General features: G+C 38.5%; 1 protein-coding gene across 7 annotated transcripts in view; it reads right to left on the bottom strand.

Annotated features, from left to right (window-relative positions):
- Positions 1-21069, bottom strand: part of GPAM (glycerol-3-phosphate acyltransferase, mitochondrial) — a 70912-nt gene that overhangs the window by 19493 nt on the left and 30350 nt on the right. For all 7 annotated transcript variants that reach the window (XM_082601609.1, XM_082601606.1, XM_082601610.1 and 4 more), the window contains 5 exons: positions 18338-18411; positions 15899-16012; positions 14026-14172; positions 3378-3474; positions 2602-2738 (listed from right to left, as the gene is read on the bottom strand). In XM_082601609.1, the coding sequence (XP_082457735.1) occupies positions 2602-2738; positions 3378-3474; positions 14026-14172; positions 15899-16012; positions 18338-18411 (569 nt within the window). The remainder of the gene's footprint in view (positions 1-2601; positions 2739-3377; positions 3475-14025; positions 14173-15898; positions 16013-18337; positions 18412-21069) is intronic.

Genomic DNA, 21069 nt, shown 5'->3' on the forward strand with positions numbered 1-21069 from the left:
AGACGAGAGTAACTTTATCAAACTGGAACCAAGCATAACCATCCTCCCAAAACATGAAACCAAAGTTTGCTTCATTTACACATACATAGAATAAAACAATTTGCACAACCCCACATCTCTGTCTACAGCACTGATGAATTATTTTGATATGAGGTTGAAACTTTCCAAAACTTAAGTCAACTTTTCCAAACTCAGAGCCTCCTCCTATTCTGTTCAAACAGAGTGATATTAATATAAATATTAATATATAGTTCTGGAATCTTCTCCAGTCAGCATAAGGAGGCCACAGGAAGATATATCCAGAACTTAATGTCACTCTTTGAAAGTAAAACTCTGCAGAATAAATTCTTAATAAATGAGATGAACCATCCACAAAAATAAGCCCCCTTGAAAAGTGGTTTGTGAATGTACAGACTGGCATGTAACAAAAGAACACTGCAAATAAACAGGCCAGGTCATTGAGAGTCTGTCATGTCTGAAGGAATGATAAGCTGAGCAATGACTGGCATAGAGGTCGTGAAAAGGGAAGTTGGATTATGAGAAATTACCAATGTTTATTAAGTACTTCCCCAGAGATCCACCTTGAGAACCAATCCAGCCTGGAGGGAATGAGTACATGAGTTTTTCTGATTACAGAACAGGCAAACTATTATGGGGCAAGGCTTCTCTAAGAGCCCAGCTGGAAGAGTCCTCTTCACGCCTAAGCACCTTTCTGATGACTTTCTAATTCAACTTTCCAGGTTCCTTGACACTGGGAAGAGGTACCCATGAGAGAAAACATAGATATTCTGATACTTGGAAAAGCATGTCTGCCCTGTAGGGTCATATCACGCTGGATTAGAGCTAGCTGTTTGCCTACATTCCCCGTTATTTTTTTTTTTTTTCTTTTTGCGGTATGCGGGCCTCTCACCGTTGTGGCCTCCCCCGTTGCGGAGCACAGGCTCCGGATGCGCAGGCCCAGCGGCCATGGCTCACGGGCCCAGCCGCTCCGCGGCATATGGGATCCTCCCAGACCGGGGCACGAACCCGTATCCCCTGCATCGGCAGGCGGACTCTCAACCACTGCGCCACCAGGGAGGCCCCATTCCCCGTTATTTTATGAGCTATTTGAAAGTAGGGACCATGTATCTTGTTCTCCCTTGTCTAGAGCACATTTGGGTAAGTATTGGCTTACTGCATGAATGGAATGGCTTCTCTTCAGTCATCCCCACACATCAGATTAGCTACAGAAGTCTGAGCCAAGGGATTAGGAAGGAGCTCCTTGTACTGCGAGGCTGAGGATCAGGTTTCATAGCACGCAAAGCAGTGACGGCCCCCTTGTGAAGCGCCACCTGCACAGCCTGCTTCCCTTCCGGTCGCTCCGCGTTCATCCTCCTCGTGCTCTCTACTACTCACAGAGCTGACCTGAGAGATGCTTTGTACTTTGAAGTATGAAACTGAATACTTTTCAAATCTGTGACCTCTTCTCCAAGAGCACTATTTTACTTTTATTTAAGCCTGCATTACCTTTTATCTGAACTATTGCAATAGAGTCAGAATTGATCTAACTCCCTCTAATCCAGAATGACTTTTCAAAATGCGAATCTGAACGTATCATTTCTCAAGTATGGGATACACTCTAAACTCTTGGCTTAGAAATTGTTTTGACCTAACTCTCACCACCTATGCAGTCACCACCTCCAGCCTCTGAACCCTGCTAACGCCCCCTACATTCTAACCCTAGAGTCTAAGAATTGTCTGTTGTCTCATGACCATATCACGCTTTTAAATCACTCTGCCTTTTCACATACTATTCCCTCTGAATGGAATGCACTGCATTCCCCTGAAAACCTCTAAAACATACCTTTTATGTTATACTGTAATTATTATGTTTCTAGCTCTACTAAATTATGAGGTCAAAGTAACAGGTATGGTTCTTTCTTACCTCTATACCATTGGCACCTACCTACCACCACCCTGACCCCACCTGTGCATTGCCAAGTCAGATACAGTGATTTGCTATCTTATCTTTCTAATTGCCTTTTATATGTTTGATAAATACTGCTGATAAGTTTAGCTATTCACAGTTCACCAAATATCCCATATAAAACACAGAAATAATGATGATAGTCTTTTGTTGTTGTTGCTGTTTTCTTGGAGTATGGTTGCGCTACGATGTTGTGTTAGTTTCTGCTGTACAGCAGGGTGAATCAGCCACATGTATAAATATATCCCCTTTGGATTTCCTTCCCATTTAGGTCACCGCAGAGCACTGGGTAGAGTTCCCTGTGCTATACAGTGGGTTCTCATTAGGTATCTATTTTATACATAGTAGTGTATATATGTCAATCCCAATCTCCCAGTTCATCCCACCCACCCCTTCCCCCGTCTGTTCTCTACCTCTGTGTCTCTATTTCTGCTTTGCAAATAAGTTCAAATGATGATGGTCTTAATGCTTTTTTGTACTTTCCAAATTTTCTGCAATAAGCATGCGTTACTTTTATAATGAAAATAAAAAAGTTAATGTCCTCATTACAATAAATGTATCAAAAGGTATAATAAAAAAAGAAAAATCCAAAATATAATCTTCATACCTTAACTTTCAAAATAAGCTGATCTTACCTGAAGATGGGGATGTTGAGATTATTGCCTGAAGCAATGTATGGCGCTTTGATGTTATGGCAGAAGAGAATGAAAGTGAGCAGGAGATAGTCTATATGTGATCTATGAACTGGTAGAAATATAAGTGGCAAATTCATCTAGCAAAAGGAAAAACACCAAATTTAAAATTCAGATGGAAAGTTCAATTACCGTTTGCAACTTCACATTTGGTTAAAGTCATTCAAACACTAGCTACTTAGTGACTCATTCTTTAAAAACATTTTTCCGTAATAAAAACTTCTTTCAATTTAATATCATCTAGCTAAAAACAACTACAACAGAAAAGAATCAGGGAAGGAGGAGAACAATCAAGAGTTCAAGTTGACTATATATCTTCTGAAAGGAAGCCCTAATCATATAAAAAGAACATAGTTTTTGGCCACAGGCTTGGTTTGGTTTGAAATCCTGGGCAAGTGACTTACTGGCTGTGACTTGGGGCAATTTCTTAATCTATATGTGCCTTTATTTCACCATTTATAAAATAAGGATTGTTCTACCTGATTTTCAGAGTTATTGCGAAATAACTTACAGAAGGAATCCTGCATATTGCTGGAAGGTGCTCCTTTACCCCACTTATCCCCCACAAATACATAACTACTGTAGTTATCTCACACAGGGGAAAATCTTGCAAATGCGTAGGAATGCACAACAGTATACAAGAAAACATTTGAAAAAGAATTCCAAAATCACTCTGCAAATGTGGAGGATACAGAATGACAGATTCACATAATTCTTGCCTCAGTTGCAGCTTTAACCATCTCAAGTTGACCCTTGTGAATCTGAATATTCCAAAAGAAGCTGTTGAACAGTTTTAGCAGCACCCACCCGGTCAGTCTGAAAGGAAGTTAAAAAACGTTTTTAATGTATATACATATATTTATATATATAAACATATATATTTGACATTTGTCTACCTAAAGTTTGGAACCTACAACGTGAGTGATTGTAATTGATTTGTTATGAGCATGTGTGCATGTGTGTGTGTGTGTGTACATCTGAATTGTGAACTTAAATAACTGACCTTACACATATACTACTTATAGAAGCATCCATTTATTATGTACTAAAATTTTACATTTCATTCTAGTTGCACACTTTATACTTCAGAAGCTAATGATCAAGCAAATATTTAAGTGAGTAGAGTGATCCCTCTCCTGCATACAAATCACTCCAAGACATGGGCATGTGCAGATTCATCAAGAAAAAAAGACAGAGGGCCCAAATAAATAAAATCAGAAATGAAAAAGGAGAAGTTACAACCAATACTACAGAAATACAAAGGTTCATACAAGATTACTACAAACAATTATATGCAAATAAAACGGATAACCTAGAAGAAATGGACAAATTCCTAGAAATGTACAGTCTCCCAAGACTGAACCAGGAAGAAATAGAAAATATGAACAGACCAATTCCCAGTAGTGAAACTGAGTCAGTAATAAAAAAAAAAAAAAGAAACTCCTAGCAAACAAAAGTCCAGAACCAGATGGCTTCACAGGTGAACTCTACCAAATATCTGGAGAAGAGTTAACACATATCTTCTCAAACCATTGCAAAAAATTGCAGAGGAGGGAACACTTCTGCATTCTGCTCATACTATGAGGCCAGCATCACCCTGATAGCAAAACCAAAGACATAACAAAAAAAGAAAATCACAGGCCAGTATCACTGTTGAACATAGATGCAAAAATCCTTAACAAAATATTAGCAAACCAAATTCAACAATACAGTACATTAAAAGTATCACACACCATGATCAAGTGGAATTTATCCCAGGAGGCAAAGATGGTTCAATATCTGCAAATCAATCAATGTGATACATCACATTAACAAATTGAAGAATAAAAATCATATGATCCTCTCAAAAGATGCAGGAAAAGCTCTTGACAAAATCCAACATCCATTTATGATAAAAACTCTCAACAAAGTAAATATAGAGGGAACATACCTAAACATAAGAAAGGCCATAAATGACAAATCCACAGCTAACATCAGACTCAACGGTGAAAAGCTAAAAGCATTTTCTCTAAGATCAGGAACATGTCAAGGATGCCCTTTCTTGCCACTTTTATTAAACACAGAATTGAAAGTCCTAACCACAGCAAATAGACAAGAAAAAGAAATAGAAAGAATCCAAAGTGGAAATGAAAAAGTGAAACTGTCACTGTATGTACATGACATGATACTATACTTAGAAAATCCTAAAGAGGCCATCAAAAACTACTAGAACTCATCAATGAATCTGGTAAAGTTACAAGATACAAAATTAATATACAGAAATCAGATGCATTTCTATACACTAACAATGAACTATCTGAAGGGAAATTAAGAAAAGAATCTCATTTATAAGTGCATCAAAAAGAATAAAATACCTAGGAATAAATCTACATAAGCAAGTAAAATACCTGTACTTGGAAAAATGTAAGACACTCATGAAAGAAACTGAAGATGACACAAGCAGATGGAAGCATATACTGTGTTGATGGACTGGAAGAATTAATATTGTTAAAATGACCATATACACAAGGTAATCTACAGATTCAATGTAATCCCTATAAAATACCAATAGCATTTTTCACAGAACTAGAATAAATAATTCTAAAATTTGTATGACAACACAAGACCCCAAATAGCCAAAACAATCTTAAGAAGAACAAAGGTGGAGGTATCACGCTCCCTGATTTCAAATTATCTTACAAAGCTACAGTAATCAAGACAGCTCGTACTGACACAAAAACAGAAACATGGATCAGTGGAACGGAACAGAGAACCCAGAAAGGAACCCACACTTATATGGGCAATTAATCTATGACAATGGAGGCAAGTATACACAATGGGGAAAAGAGTCTCTATAATAAATGGTGCTGGGAAAACTGGACAGCTACATGCAAAAAAAACTCAAACTGGACTACTCTCTCACACCATGCATGAAAATAAATTCAAAATGGATTAAAGACTTTAATCTAAGACCTGAAACCATAAAACTTCTAGAAGAAAACATGGGTAATATACACTTTGACATCAGTCTTAGTAATATTTTTTTTGGATATGTCTCCTCAGGTAAGGGAAACAAAAGCAAAAATAAACAAATGGGACTAAATCAAATTAAAAAGCTTTTTCAGAGTGAAGAAATTATCAACAAAACAAAAAGGCCACCTACTGAATGGGAGATGTTTCAAAAGGATATATCTGATAAGGGGCTTATACCCTAAATATATAAAAAACTCAAACGACTCAACATCAAAAAACAAACAATCCAATTTAAAAATGCGCAGAGGGGACTTCCCTGGTGGCGCAGTGGTTGAGAGTCCACCTGCCAATGCAGGGGACACAGGTTCGTGCCCCGGTCCGGGAAGATCCCACGTGCCGCGGAGCGGCTAGGCCCGTGAGCCACGGCCGCTGAGCCTGCGCGTCCGGAGCCTGTGCTCCACAACGGGTGAGGCCACAACAGTGAGAGGACCGCGTACTGCAAAAAAAAAATGCGCAGAGGATCTGAATAGACATTTTTTCCAAAGAAGACATACAGATGGCCAACAGGCACATGAAAAGATGCTCCACATCACAAATCATTGGGGGAACACAAATCAAAACCACAATGACTGGACTGGTTCAAGATGGCGGAGTAGAAGGACGTGCTCTCACTCCCTCTTCTGATAGCCCCGGAATCACAACTAATTGCTGAACAATCATGGACAGGAAGACACTGGAGCTCACCAAAAAAGATACCCCACATCCAAAGACAAAGGAAAAGCCACAATGAGATGGTAGAAGGGGCGCAATCACAATAAAATCAAATCCCATAACTGCTGGGTGGGTGACTCACAGACTGGAGAAAACTTACACCACAGAAGTCCACCCATTGGAGTGAAGGTTCTGAGCCCCACGTCAGGATTCCCAACCTGGGAGTCCAGCAATGGGAGGAGGAATTCCTAGAGAATCAGACATGGAGGCTAGCGGGATTTGATTGCAGGACTTTGACAGGACTGCGGGAAACAGAGACTCCACTCTTGGAGGGCACACACAAAGTAGTGTGTGCATCGGGATCCAGGGAAAGGAGCAATGACCCCATAGGAGACTGAACCAGACCTACCTGCTAGTGTTGGAGGGTCTCCTGCAGAGGCGGGGGTTGGCTGTGTCTCACCATGAGGACAAGGACACTGGCAGCAGAAGTTCTGGGAAGTATTCCTTGGCATGAGCCCTCTGAGAGTCCGCCATTACGCCCACCAAAGAGCCCAGTTAGGCTCCAGTGTTGGGTCGCCTCAGGCCAAACAACCAACAGGGAGGGAACCCAGCCCCACCCATCAGCAGACAAGCGGATTAAAGTTTTACTGAGCTCTGCTCACCAGAGCAACAGCCCGCTCTACCCACCACCAGTCCCTCCCATCAGAAAACTTGCACAAGCCTCTTAGATAGCCTCATCCATCAGACGGCAGATAGCAGAAGCAAGAAGAACTACAATCCTGCAGCCTGTGGAACAAAAACCACATTCATGGAAAGATACACAAGATGAAAAGGCAGAGGGCTATGTACCAGATGAAGAAACAAGATAAAACCCTAGGAAAAACAATTAAATGAAGTGGAGATAGGCGACCTTCCAGAAAAAGAATTCAGAATAATGATAGTGAAGATGATCCAGGACCTCGGAAAAAGAATGGAGGCAAAGATCGAGAAGATGCAAGAAATGTTTAACAAAGACCTTGAAGAATTAAAGTACAAACAAACAGAGCTGAACAATACAATCACTGAAATGAAAACTACACTAGAAGGAATCAATAGCAGAATAACTGAGGCAGAAGAACGGATAAGTGACCTGGAAGACAGAATGGTGGAATTCACTGCTGCGGAACAGAATAAAGAAAAAAGAATGAAAAGAAATAAAGACAGCCTAAGAGACCTCTGGGACAACATTAAATGCAACAGCATTCGCATTATAGGGGTCCCAGAAAGAGAAGAGAGAGAAAGGACCCGAGAAAATATGTGAAGAGATTATAGTTGAAAACTTCCCTAACATGAGAAAGGAAATAGCCACCCAAGTCCAGGAAGCACAGAGAGTCCCATACAGGATAAACCGAAGGAGAAACATGCCGAGACACACAATAATCAAATTGGCAAAAATTAAAGACAAAGAAAAATTATGGAAAGCAGCAAGGGAAAAAACGACAAATAACATACAAGGCAACTCCCGTAAGGTTAACAGCTGATTTCTCAGCAGAAACTACAAGCTGGAAGGGAGTGGCATGACATATTTAAAGTGATGACAGGGAAAAACCTACAACCAAGATCTACCTGGCAAGGATCTCATTCAGATTTGATGGAGAAATCAAAAGCTTTACAGACAAGCAAAAGCTAAGAGAATTCAGCACCACCAAACCAGCTCTACAACAAATGCTAAAGGAACTTCTCTAACTTGGAAACACAAGAGAAGAAAAGGACCTACAAAAACAAGCCCAGAACAATTAAGAAAATGATAATAGGAACATACATATAGATGATTACCTTAAACGTGAATGGATTAAATGCTCCAAACAAAAGACACAGGCTCACTGAATGGATACAAAAACAAGACCCATATATATGCTGTCTACAAGAGACGCACTTCAGACCTAGGGACACATACAGACTGAAAGTGAGGGGATGGAAAAAGATATTTCATGGAAATGGAAATCAAAAGAAAGCTGGAGTATCAATACTCATATCAGATAAAACAGACTTTAAAATAAAGAATGTTACAAGAGACAAGGAAGGACACTACATAATGATCAAGGGATCAATCCAAGAAGAAGATATAACAATTATAAATATTTATGCACCCAACATAGGAGCACCTCAATACATAAGGCAACTGCTAACAGCTATAAAAGATGAAATTGACAGTAACACATAACAGTGGGGGACTTTAACACCTCACTTACACCAATGGACAGATCATCCAAACAGAAAATTAAGAAGGAAACACAAGCTTTAAATGACACAACAGACCAAGTAGATTTAATTGATATTTATAGGACATTCCATTCAAAAACAGCAGATTACACTTTCTTCTCAAGTGCACATGGAACATTCTCCAGGATAGATCACATGTTGGGTCACAAATCAAACCTTAGTAAACTTAAGAAAATTGAAATCATATCAAGCATCTTTTCTGACCACAACACTATGAAATTAGAAATCAATTACAGGAAAAAAACGTAAAAAACACAAACACATGGAGGCTAAACAATACGTTACTAAATAACCAAGAGGTCACTAAGGAAATCAAAAAATACCTAGAGACAAATGACAATGAAAACACAAGGATCCAAAACCTATGGGATGCAGCAAAAGCAGTTCTAAGAGGGAAGTTTATAGCAATACAATCCTATCTCAAGAAACAACAAACAACTCAAATAAACAACCTAACCTTACAGCTAAAGGAACTACAGAAAGAAGAACAAACAAAACCCAAAGTTAGCAGAAGGAAAGAAATAAAGATCAGAGCAGAAATAAATGAAATAGAAACAAAGAAGACAATAGCAATGATCAATAAAACTAAAAGCTGGTTCTTTGAGAAGATAAACAAAATTGATAAACCATTAGCCAGACGCATCAAGAAAAAGAGAGGACTCCAATCAATAAAATTAGAAATGAAAAAGCAGAAGTTACAACAGACATCACAGAAGTACAAAGCATCCTAAGAGACTACTACAAGCAACTCTATGCCAATAAAATGGACAACCTGGAAGAAATGGACAAACTCTTAGAAAGGTATAACCTTCCAAGACTGAATCAGGAAGAAATAGAAAACATGAACAGACCAATCACAAGTAATGAAATTGAAACTGTGATTAAATATCTTCCAACAAACAAAAGTCCAGGACCAGATAGCTTCACAGGTGAATTCTATCAAATTCTATCAAACATTTAGGGAAGAGCCAACACCCATCCTTCTCAAACTCTCCCAAAAAATTACAGAGGAAGGAACACTCCCAAACTCATTCTATGAGGCCACCATAACCCTGATACCAAAACCAGACAAAGATACTACAAAAAAAGAAAACTACAGACCAATATCACTGATGAATATAGATGCAAAAATCCTCAACAAAATACTAGCAAACAGAATCCAACACATTGAAAGGATCATACACCATGATCAAGTGGGATTTATCCCAGGGATGCAAGGATTCCTCAATATACGCAAATCAATCAATGTGATACATCATATTAACAAATTGAAGAAAAAAACCATATGATCATCTCAATAGATGCAGAAAAAGCTTTTGACAAAATTCAACACCCATTTATGATAAAAACTCTCAGAAAGTGGGCACAGAGGGAACCTACCTCAACATAATAAAGGCCATATAGACAAGCCCAGAGCAAACATCATTCTCAATGTTGAAAAGCTGAAAGCATTTCCTCTAAGATCAGGAACAAGACAAGGATGTCCACTCTCACCACTATTATTCAACATAGTTTTGGAAGTCCTAGCCACAGCAATCAAAGAAGAAAAAGAAATAAAAGGAATCCAAATAGGAAAAGAAGAAGTAAAACTGTCACTGTTTGCAGATGACATGATACTATACATAGAGAATCCTAAAGATGCTACCAGAAAACTACTACAGCTAATCAATGAATTTGGTAAAGTTGCAGGATACAAAATTAATGCACAGAAATCTCTTGCATTCCTATACACTAATGATGAAAAATCTGGAAGAGAAATTAAGGAAACACTCCCATTTACCATTGCAACAAAAAGAATAAAATACCTAGGAATACACCTACCTAGGGAGACAAAAGACCTGCATACAGAAAACTATAAGACACTGCTGAAACAAATTAAAGACGATACAAACGGATGGAGAGATATACCATGTTTTTGGATTGGAAGAATCAATATTGTGAAAATGACTATAGTATCCAAAGCAATCTATTCAGTGCAATCCCTACCAAATTACCAATGGCATTTTTTACAGAACTAGAACAAAAAATCTTAAGATTTGGGCTTCCCTGGTGGTGCAGTGGTTGAGAGTCTGCCTGCTGATGCGGGGGACACAGGTTCGTGCCCCGGTCCGGGAGGATCCCACATGCCACGGAGCTGCTGGCCCGTGAGCCGTGGCCGCTGAGCCTGCGCATCCGGAGCCTGTGCTCCACAACGAGAGAGGCCACAGCAGTGAGAGGCCCGCATACCGCAAAAAAAAAAAAACAAAAAGTCTTAAGATTTGTATGGAGACACAAAAGACCCCGGATAGCCAAAGCGGTCTTGAGGGAAAAAAACGGAGCTCGAGGAGTCAGGCTCCCGGACTTCAGACTATACTACAAAGCTACAGTAATCAAGACAATATGGTACTTGCACAAAAACAAAAATACAGATCAATGGAACAGGACAGAAAACCCAGAGATAAAGCCACGCACCTATGGTCAACTAATCTATGACAAAGGAGGCACAGATATACAATGGAGAAAAGACAGTCTCTTCAATAAGTGGTGCTAGGAAAATTGGATAGCTACATGGAAAAGAATGAAATTAGAACACTCCCTAACACCATACACAAAAATAAACTCAAAATAGATTAGAGACCTAAATGTAAGACCGGACACTATAAAACTCTTAGAGGAAAACATAGGCAGAACACTCTATGACATAAATCACAGCCAGATCCTTTTTGACCCACCTCCTAGAGAAATGGAAATAAAAACAAAAATGAACAAATGGGACCTAATGAATCTTAAAAGCTTTTGCAAAGCAAAGTAAACTACAAACAAGATGAAAAGACAACCCTCAGAATGGGATAAAATATTTGCAAACGAATCAACTGACAAAGGGTTAATCTTCAAAATATATAAACAGCTCATGCAGCTCAATATAAAAAAAAAACCCAATCCAAAAATGGGCAGAAGACCTAAATAGACATTTCTCCAAAGAGAACATACAGATAGCCAAGAAGCACATGAAAAGCTGGTCAACATCACTAATTATTAGAGAAATAAAAATCAAAACTACAATGAGGTATCTATCACCTCACACCAGTTAGAATGGGCATCATCAGAAAATCTACAAACAACAAATGCTGGAGAGGGTGTTGAGAAAAGGGAACCTTCTTGCACTGCTGGTGGGAATGTAAATTGATGCAGCCACTATGGAGAACAGTATGGAGGTTCCTTAAAGAAATAAAAATAGAATTACCGTATGATTCAGCAATCCCACTACAGGGCATATACCCTGAGAAAACCATAATTCAAAAAGACACATGCACCCCAATGTTAACTGTAGCACTATTTACAATAGCCAGGAAATGGAAACAACCTAATGCCCATCGACAGACGAATGGATAAAGAAGATGTGGTACATATATACAATGGAATGTTACTCAGCCATAAAAAGGAGTGAAATTGGGTCATTTGTAGAGATGTGGATGGATCTAGAGACTGTCATACAGAGTGAAGTAAGTCAGAAAGAGAAAAACAAATATCATATATTAACGCATATATGTGGAACCTAGAAAAACGGTAGAGATGAACCGGTCTGCAGGGCAGAAATTGAGACACAGATGTAGAGAACAAACGTATGGACACCAAGGGGGGAAAGTGGGGGCGGGGGTGTGATGAATTGGCAGATTGGGATTGACATGCATACACTAATATGTATAAAATGGATAACTATAAGAACCTGCTGTATAAAAAATAAATAACATAAAATTTTAAAAAAATGAGATATGACCTCACCCCTGTCAGAATGGCTATTATCAAAAAGACAACAAATAACAAGTATTGGGGAGAATGTAGAGGAAAGGGAACCCTTGTACATTGTTGGTGGGAATGTACATTGGGGTAGCCACTATGGAAAACAATATGGAGATCCCTCTAAAAATACAACTACCATATAATGCAACAATTCCACTCCTGGGTATTTATCTGGAGAAAATGAAAACACTAATTAGAAGCCATATATGCACCCCTATGTTCACTGCAGCATTATTTATAATAGCTAAGATATGGAAGCAACCTAAGTGCCCATCAATAGATGAATGGATAAAGAAGATGTGGTATGTACACACATATACCCAAAAACACACAATGGAATATTACTCAGCCATAAAAAAAGAATGAAATTTTGCCATTTGTGACAACATGAGTGGACCTAGAGGACATTATGCTAAGTGAAAAAAGTCAGAGAAAGACAAATACTGTATGATTTCACTTATGTGTGGAATCTAAAAATCAAAACAACATAATAAAACAGAGTTATAGATACAGAAAAAAAACAGGTGGTTGCTAGAGGAGAGGCAGGTGGGAACGTGAGAAATAGGTGAGGGAGATTAAGAGGTTCAAACTTCCGTTGTAAAATAAATGAGTCACAAGTATGAAATGTAGTGTGGGGAATACAGTTCATAACTATGTAATATCTTTGTATGTTGACAGATCACAACTAAACTTATAGTGGTGATCATTTTGAAATGTACAGAAATATTGAATCACTATGTCATATAACAGGAACTAACATAGTGTTGTAGATCAATTACACTTCCAAAACAAACAAACTCAGAAAAAGAGATCAGATTTGTGGTTACCAGAGGTGGTGGGGGGAGGGGGAATTGGATGAAGGTAGTCAAAAGATACAGACTTCCAGTTATAAGATAAATAAGTGCTAGGGATGTAACGTACAACACAATAAATATAATTAACACTGCTGTATGTCATATGTGAAAATTGATAAGAGTAAATCCTAAGAGTTCTCACCACAAGGAAAAAAATTTCATTCTATATCTATGAGATGATGAATGTTCCGTAAACTCATTGTGGTAATCATTTCATGACATATGTAAGTCAAATCTTTATGCTGTACACCTTCAATTTATACAGTGCTGTATGTCAGTTATATCTCAATAAAACTGAAAGAAAACAAAAAGACATGGGCGTGTGAAACCCAGCTCACAACTAGCCTAGAAGATGTCAGCAGTAATACAATGGCTGGTAACAGTTGACAGAGATTAATGAACCTTGAAGCCTACCAAGTGCTACTTCTCATGACAGTTAAATAAGAATAAAAAGGGCTTCCCTGGTGGCGCAGTGGTTGAGAGTCCGCCTGCCGATGCAGGGGACACGGGCTCGTGCCCCGGTCTGGGAAGATCCCACATGCCGCAGAGCGGCTAGGCCCATGAGCCATGGCCGCTGAGCCTGAGCGGCTGGAGCCTGTGCTCCGCAACAGGAGAGGCCACAACGGTGAGAGGCCCGCGTACCACACACAAAAAAAGAGAATAAAAAGAGGAGTTGGTTTTTAACATCAGAATATGCTAAAACCTCTTTTGGACCAAGAGCATTGTGCTAGGAAAGTCCAACGGTTCAGTCCTGTCTGCTCAAAACAGGATGACTCTTGCTGAAAGTTTTCTGCTTTGCTTTTTATACCTGATCAGTGCCGGTGAGACAGTGGCAACCATCTCTTGAAGGATCTTTCTGGCTTTCTTTTTCACTTTATTGACAGCTTTTGATTGCTGCTGAGCAGAACCATCAGGGTTTAATTCAGCAGCCACTTCTGCAATTGCCTCTTGTACTCTGATTTCAAAATGGAAAGACAGACAATGTAACTGGCTCTATGCTACATTCTGTATTATTTTCTAAACTACAGATATAAATCACAAAACAAAATATACTTTCTCTTTTATGTGATAACACAAGAGAATAAGCTCAAGTTAGAAGTGCTTTCCTTGGCTGTCTATTAAATAATAAGGATATTATATTCCTAAATCAATGAATTCCTGAGGAAGCTGGAAGACAGATTTGAAAATTTAATTCAAATTCACTGGGTAGCAACTATGTGAATTTGAATGTTCTAGTTATGCTGTGAGGGACACAAAGGTACACTGGGGCAGAAAGGAAGAAAAGGAAGATTATCCCTTTAGGCATATAATTCAGAGGTATCCCAAGCCCACTTGCCAAAGTAAAGTGTGATTTTTCTTTTGAAGACCAAACTTATTATTCATTTACATTGTGGCTTATTAGTGGAACTATTTGTAAAACTCTCTAGGAGGGATCAAAGGTGGACATAAATATTTACAAGTATTTTCCAAATCAAACCAGTAATTTTAAAAAGGCACAGCTCTAGATTTAAACAGCACAGACCAGTAAGCAGTAAGGTAAAAGGGAAGATTTAACCCAGTCCTGTAAATCTTCCACATGACTTAGGGAAGAACGAACGAGGTTTAAACCTCCTTAAATCACTTCTAGCATCCTAGTTATTACTCAAAATATCTGGATGGAATGAAACATACTTGAGGGGCTTTACCTAGAAAACAGAATATATAATAATCCAAGGGAGTTTCAAATAATTGTTTTTTTCTCCCACTGTTGCTGATTTTAGACTAGTGTACAGCAAAACTCCACAGAGCCCCATCATTCGTTACTACAGAAAGATCAATTCCACATGACACTTACGCACCATCCCTAATTCTATTCCACGAATAGCATTCATTTCAATACAGCCAGGAATGTTTTCACAAGTAATTCATGTGATTATTATACCTCCATTATCAACTATTCACTCATTTATTCAATAAATATAAAAGTACCTACTATGTGCCACTACTGTTCAGCCCTTAACAACCATACCACTGGGCTTGCATTTCTAAGCATCTTTCCATCCACTCTGGTCTCCAGCTTCCCAAATCCAGGTAGGTGTCTAACATGGGCCACAATAATGAGGTGGAATAGAAACCAACCTTCACCCAAACTCCCATAGTCTAACGGCCGAGCTTCATAACGATTTCCCCAATCCTTTTGAGTTCAAGTCAGTCTCCCCCATTTTTAAGCAAGATCCTCTGAGGGCAAGGACATTTATCTCATTCTCTTAAAATTTCTAATAATGACTAATACAAGAATTTGTGCCCGGGTACTTAACAATTATTTAACAGAAATATCAAACTCGCTTCTCTTCTGGCTATAAAATAGGAAATGCATTGTCCCAAACATTCATATTACAGAACACTTAACAGAGAACTCTGGAAATATGTGCGTATCTGAACTCTAACTCGTTTTTCATTTATTAGAAGCCCATTCAATTATTAATGCATAAAACAAGACTGTTATTCCCACATGGCACCAAAACCATCTGTTCTTTTGCCTTTCCTTGCTTTCTTCTGGAGCTTGAACATTGAACATTTGGAAACACAAACACCTCTTGAGACAGAGTCCCAAAGAAACTAAAGGTTGATAAAGGAAATTACTTCCCCACACCCACTGCCCATCCCGACATTTCCCCTTTACAGCAGCATCCCACCCTTACCTACTGCTGTTCAGTACATTTTCAGTCACGTTGGTGGCAAACATGCCTTTATGGACATCTCGCTCTTGAACGAAAAGCACGTAAGAAAGACGTCTTGCCAGCCATCCTCGATGCCTGCAACGTGAAAATGATTTAGCAGAGAAGTACTCTAGGAATACCTAAAGCAAGTTGCTTAAACTATACAGGTTCCCCTCCTGTAAAAACAAATCCTCATTTCATCTATTCCAGAGATTCAGGGTTCTCCTGTAGCAAATTCTCCTTAGTAAGTAGTTCAGGATGCTATGCAGACAGTTTTATTTCTAATTTCCTTCATGTACTCTCAGCTAAAACTTAAACTTGGAATTTATGTATTAGTGCTTGAATAGTGTTACTCCGCAAACTAATAATCCAAATATAAAAACAAAAGAAATAAAAGCATCTTACTTTAATACCATTTGAAAAACCAAATATGTTGAATGCTTTATATATAAGCTATTCAGCTTATATCTATAGCTATGGGCCATAAAAAATAATTTGGGAGTCTTTTCCTACCATGAAGGGCTAATTTTTTTGTTGTTATTACAGTAATTCTTCTAAGGTGATCACTGACTGTCAAATTGAATTGACAAAGTTGATCAGTTGAGAGAAGTCAAGGAAACTAGACAGTGGTCTGAATATTTGTACTCTGGGCTTATGAAGCCAGAAGTTCTTACTGTTTGGGTGGCTTTTTTAAAAAACACATTCAGCATACCTAAGGAATAGGACATACTCCCATCAGGGACAGTGACTATGTGTTATCTGGATGGGGGTTAAGGACAGGGATCTAGAATAAGAATGCTACAAACTTTCATTATGTGATGATTTGAAATCATTTGTAATGATTATATAATGCCTCATTATCATTTCCTCCATAATGATAAGCATATAGACAGTAGAAGATTTCAATTATAAATTAATTCTGGAAAGATCCAAAAAGACTTCAATTGGGGAAAAGTAATTTGAGGGAGAACTGTTTATGAATCACATGTTCCTTCATCTCTCCTTCCTGACATTCTTTTTCTTCCTCCTTTCCTTTGTCTCATTTCTCTGAAAACTTAGCCCAATATGTTAATTGTTTAATTCTAAACTCTTCTATCAGTGAACATTTTCAAAATTATTACTGGAATGTACAAAGTCCAAACCCTTGATGAAATCCCTTCACAATGGACTGAAAGCAGTGTGTGTGTGTGTGTGTGTGTGTGTGTGTGTGTGTGTGTAAAAATGTTTAGGCTATGCTTCATGCAACATACAGAAGAGCTAAATAGCCAACTCACTTGCACAGGTAGCTTATTACACTGAATAGTTCCACACTGCCTGGTCAATACAACATACGCTAAAAAGTGTGTGTGTGTGTATGTGTATCTCATATGCTTTTTTTTCTTAACTGCCTCCAACTGAGGACCACAAATGTCAGTTTTGTATGTAAAATATCTACTTACATAAAGAAAAGACTCAGTGGGATCCTTTTGCTTAGGATCTTAATCATGTCAACCAAAGGGAAAAAAAAATTTCTCCTCTTTCCTTTAAACTTGAGAGCAAGAGAGAGAGAGAAGAAAGGGTAGCATGGAAATTGGAAAAAACACATCCCTTGACTTTAGTTCTATTTTTTAAAAAAAACTTAATATATACCCAATATTATCATGCTCACTTATAATATCATCATCAAAATATAGGTAGTAAAATCAGAAAGACTTAAAATTTAAGTATTTGACTTCTTGGATCAGTTTTTTAATGGAATTTTGTGTATTTCTCATGACCTGAGCCTACTACTTACCTACTCCAGGCACTTACTCTTAGAATTATAAGGACTGGTAGTATTTTTGGCTGCCGTTTCTCTCTTGTCTCGCAGACATTCCCCCTCTTTCCTTATCCCCTAGCCTAAATTCACTTAGAACAAAGCCTCTTTTCTCCCACTCTGATGCCTAACAGCCTATCCCCATATGCCTAGAATTTGGAAGTAAGAATTCTAAGAAAAGTCTTAAGCCAATAATAAATCAAAGAACAACTGTTCAATAGAGAAAAATATCTTCCAAAACTCTGTAGATTAGGCAGATTTCAAAAAGTTACACTTTCTTTGAGGTATAAAATAATAATAGATCGTAAGACATTCAAACCTACACCTCTCCTCACACATATCTCTGTCACATTTTGGCACATTTCAGCTGCAACATCAGTATCTGAATAAGGTAAAGAAAGCCAGAAGTGATATCTACACGCTCATGAAAATATTATATAATTACAGCAGGAAATAGCGATAGGTCTTCTCAGGTTCTAATTTTTAGATAAAGCCTTTTGTGTCAGAAGTTAATATCTTATTAACTCTAAAAAAAATAAATAAAGATTCATCTTAAAGTGTGTTAACTGGGTATTATGGAATTTTTCTCTTGACATGCATTAGAAGTATAAGAAATGTCTTTTTACCTTGTGTGAGTTTCATTGATATAAATAACATTCCGCAAACCCAAAGATGGGATACTGGGGTTGAAAAATTTATCCTACATAAAACAAAATAAACATAGACATAAATATATGACTGGATTGCTGGTGAAGGACTCACATTATTAGTTCTTGAGGACTTTTATAATTCAAGCATAAAGTAAGGCATTGCTTCAAAAATCTGAGATGAAGAAAAATGGTGTTTTATTGAAAACTACTTTTTAGCCTTCTAAGAAGGTCACAAACTCAAAACTAATCCTCAGCACCTTTCAAAGGAAATACTGCCTCTCACTTTCCTGCCCTACTCCCCACCCCCAACCAAAAAGAGTTAAAGCCAGAGATGGCTTAAGTCATTGACAGGAATATTGGAGATTTCAGTGTTTTCAAAATACAAAAATACCATGCTAAGTATCATGTAGTTATTGTGAGATTACTAAATCTCCCAATAATCCTGACACATAAGAATTATTATCCCCATTTTATAGATAGGAAAGCTGAGGCTTGCAGAAGTTTAGGATTCAATCCCAGATCTTGCTTCAAAGAATGTGGTCTTTCTATTCCCCTAAAATGACTGTCTACTTAATGAGAAAACATATGGCTAAAGGTCACCCTCTTTACAGGTAATCTTGAAAGATAATCCAGAAATAACTCTGCTAAAAAAGAGAAAGGCCATAACTTTAACAATGTGGGCAAAAAGGTAAACTTTCCACAAATAAATGCTGAGAGAGCACAACGTACCCTCAACAAAAGACGTCAAAATACTTAAGTGATATCTCCTTAGAGAAAAGGAAAATAGGATTTCATAGAAAAGGTAGCAAATGTCAAAAAATTACTACAAAAATACTATCAAACAAAAACTATTTTAGGAAAACATACCATGGAAGAATATAAGATCAAGTTTAGCTCTATCAGGTACTATATGTAGGCAAAAATCAATTATCTGTCATACTACTCACCTATCCCCACCCCAGACCATCACCACCACCAAATAATTTCTTACACTCTCTTCTGACTGAAGAACACATTAGAGTTAAGGTATTGTTTTGATCTTTTAAGCATTCAAAATTAGAATTAGATGAGATGCCAGATCTAAAAAGAAAAGCCACATGATCTATTTAAATCTTTATTTCTACTGACCTTTTTTTTTTTTTTTTTTTTTTTTGCGGTACGCGGGCCTCTCACTGTTGTGGCCTCTCCCGTTGCAGAGCACAGGCTGCGGACGCGCAGGCTCAGCGGCCATGGCTCACGGGCCCAGCCGCTCCACAGCATGTAGGATCCTCCCGGACCGGGGCACGAACCCGTGTCCCCTACACTGGCAGGCGCACTCCCAACCACTGCACCACCAGGGAAGCCCCTCTACTGGCCTAACTCCTAGACTAGAAATGTCCATGATCCTTCACCTCCACCATATTCTTGCAACAAGGCACTTGTGATTTAAGAGGAACAATATTTCTATCAAGATATTCTTGAGCAGACATGAATATTTAACATAAACTGCTTGGGTATCACACAAATCTCTCTCAGATTAGTAAATTCCTTATACAAGACATTCTGCCAAGCCAACCCTGAGTGGAAAATTCTCACAGCACTGTTAGCTATTCACACAGGTTATAAGCAACTTCTATAAATTGCAGGGTTAATAAATGGCACTTAAATGTCCTGGTAACTGGCCCATCCCAAAGAGAGCCTACCATTCAGTTACAAGGTAAGTTTTAAAAGGTAAGTCTACTGCCTTGGAACACAGCCACATTAGAGTCTACATTCCTGTGCTAACTCATCCCTCTGGCAAAATGCCCTCAGAAGCATACTTCTCATCCAATTGACTCTTCTCAAACGCTACACTCTAATGTGGAAGATTTTGTATGGCTTGTGTTTTTTCATCAAATATGAACAACAAGCCCATGCACACTCCTTCATTTTTTTTTATTTTTTTATTTTTCTGTGGTACACGGGCCTCTCACTGTTGCGGCCTCTCCCGTTGCGAAGCACAGGCTCCGGACGCACAGGCTCAGGAGCCATGGCTCACGGGCCCAGCCGCTCCGCGGCGTGTGGGATCTTCCCGGACCGGGGCACGAACCCGTGTCCCCTGCATCGGCAGGCGGACTCTCAACCACTGCGCCACCAGGGAAGCCCCATGCACACTCCTTCTTAAATCTTCATCGTAACATTCTAGTGACCACCCTTCCCTATCACAGAGTCAACCGAAACCCCTCACTCCCTCCACCGCAGGAACAGACACTTAGCAAAAGGGCAAAGCCACCGCTTTAATTTCTTATTCTGTCCTGCTCACACTCATGTGTGTGCGCTCTCTCGCTCGCCCTCTCTCTCTCTCTCTCTAGCCTTCATCTTGCTAGGATTTTAACTTTCAGTGCTAAATTGCAACATCTTGAAGCTACATGAAGGTTCCCACCAACTCTTTGGAAGGGTTATCTTAAGGTAAGATGTACTCTCCCTCTAAAGTCATACTAAAATGAAAAAACAAAACAAAATATAGCCTGGCATCAACTAGTAGACCAATATTCACTGAATAAATGAATGGAAAGAAAAACTGAGTCAACATCTTTAGTTGGAATATTTGGTTTATAAAGATGGGCCTAAGTTCTAAAAATGCATTAAGTCCATTAAGACTACACAATAATAAAATTCACACAAAGTTGGAAATCTATGTCACATATTTCAGTCTGTTTATTAAAGGTCAACAAAGGTATTAAAGGTAG

Source organism: Mesoplodon mirus, assembly GCF_964341445.2.
Source record: "Mesoplodon mirus genome assembly, chromosome: 2".
NCBI classification, from domain to species: Eukaryota; Metazoa; Chordata; class Mammalia; order Artiodactyla; family Ziphiidae; genus Mesoplodon; species Mesoplodon mirus.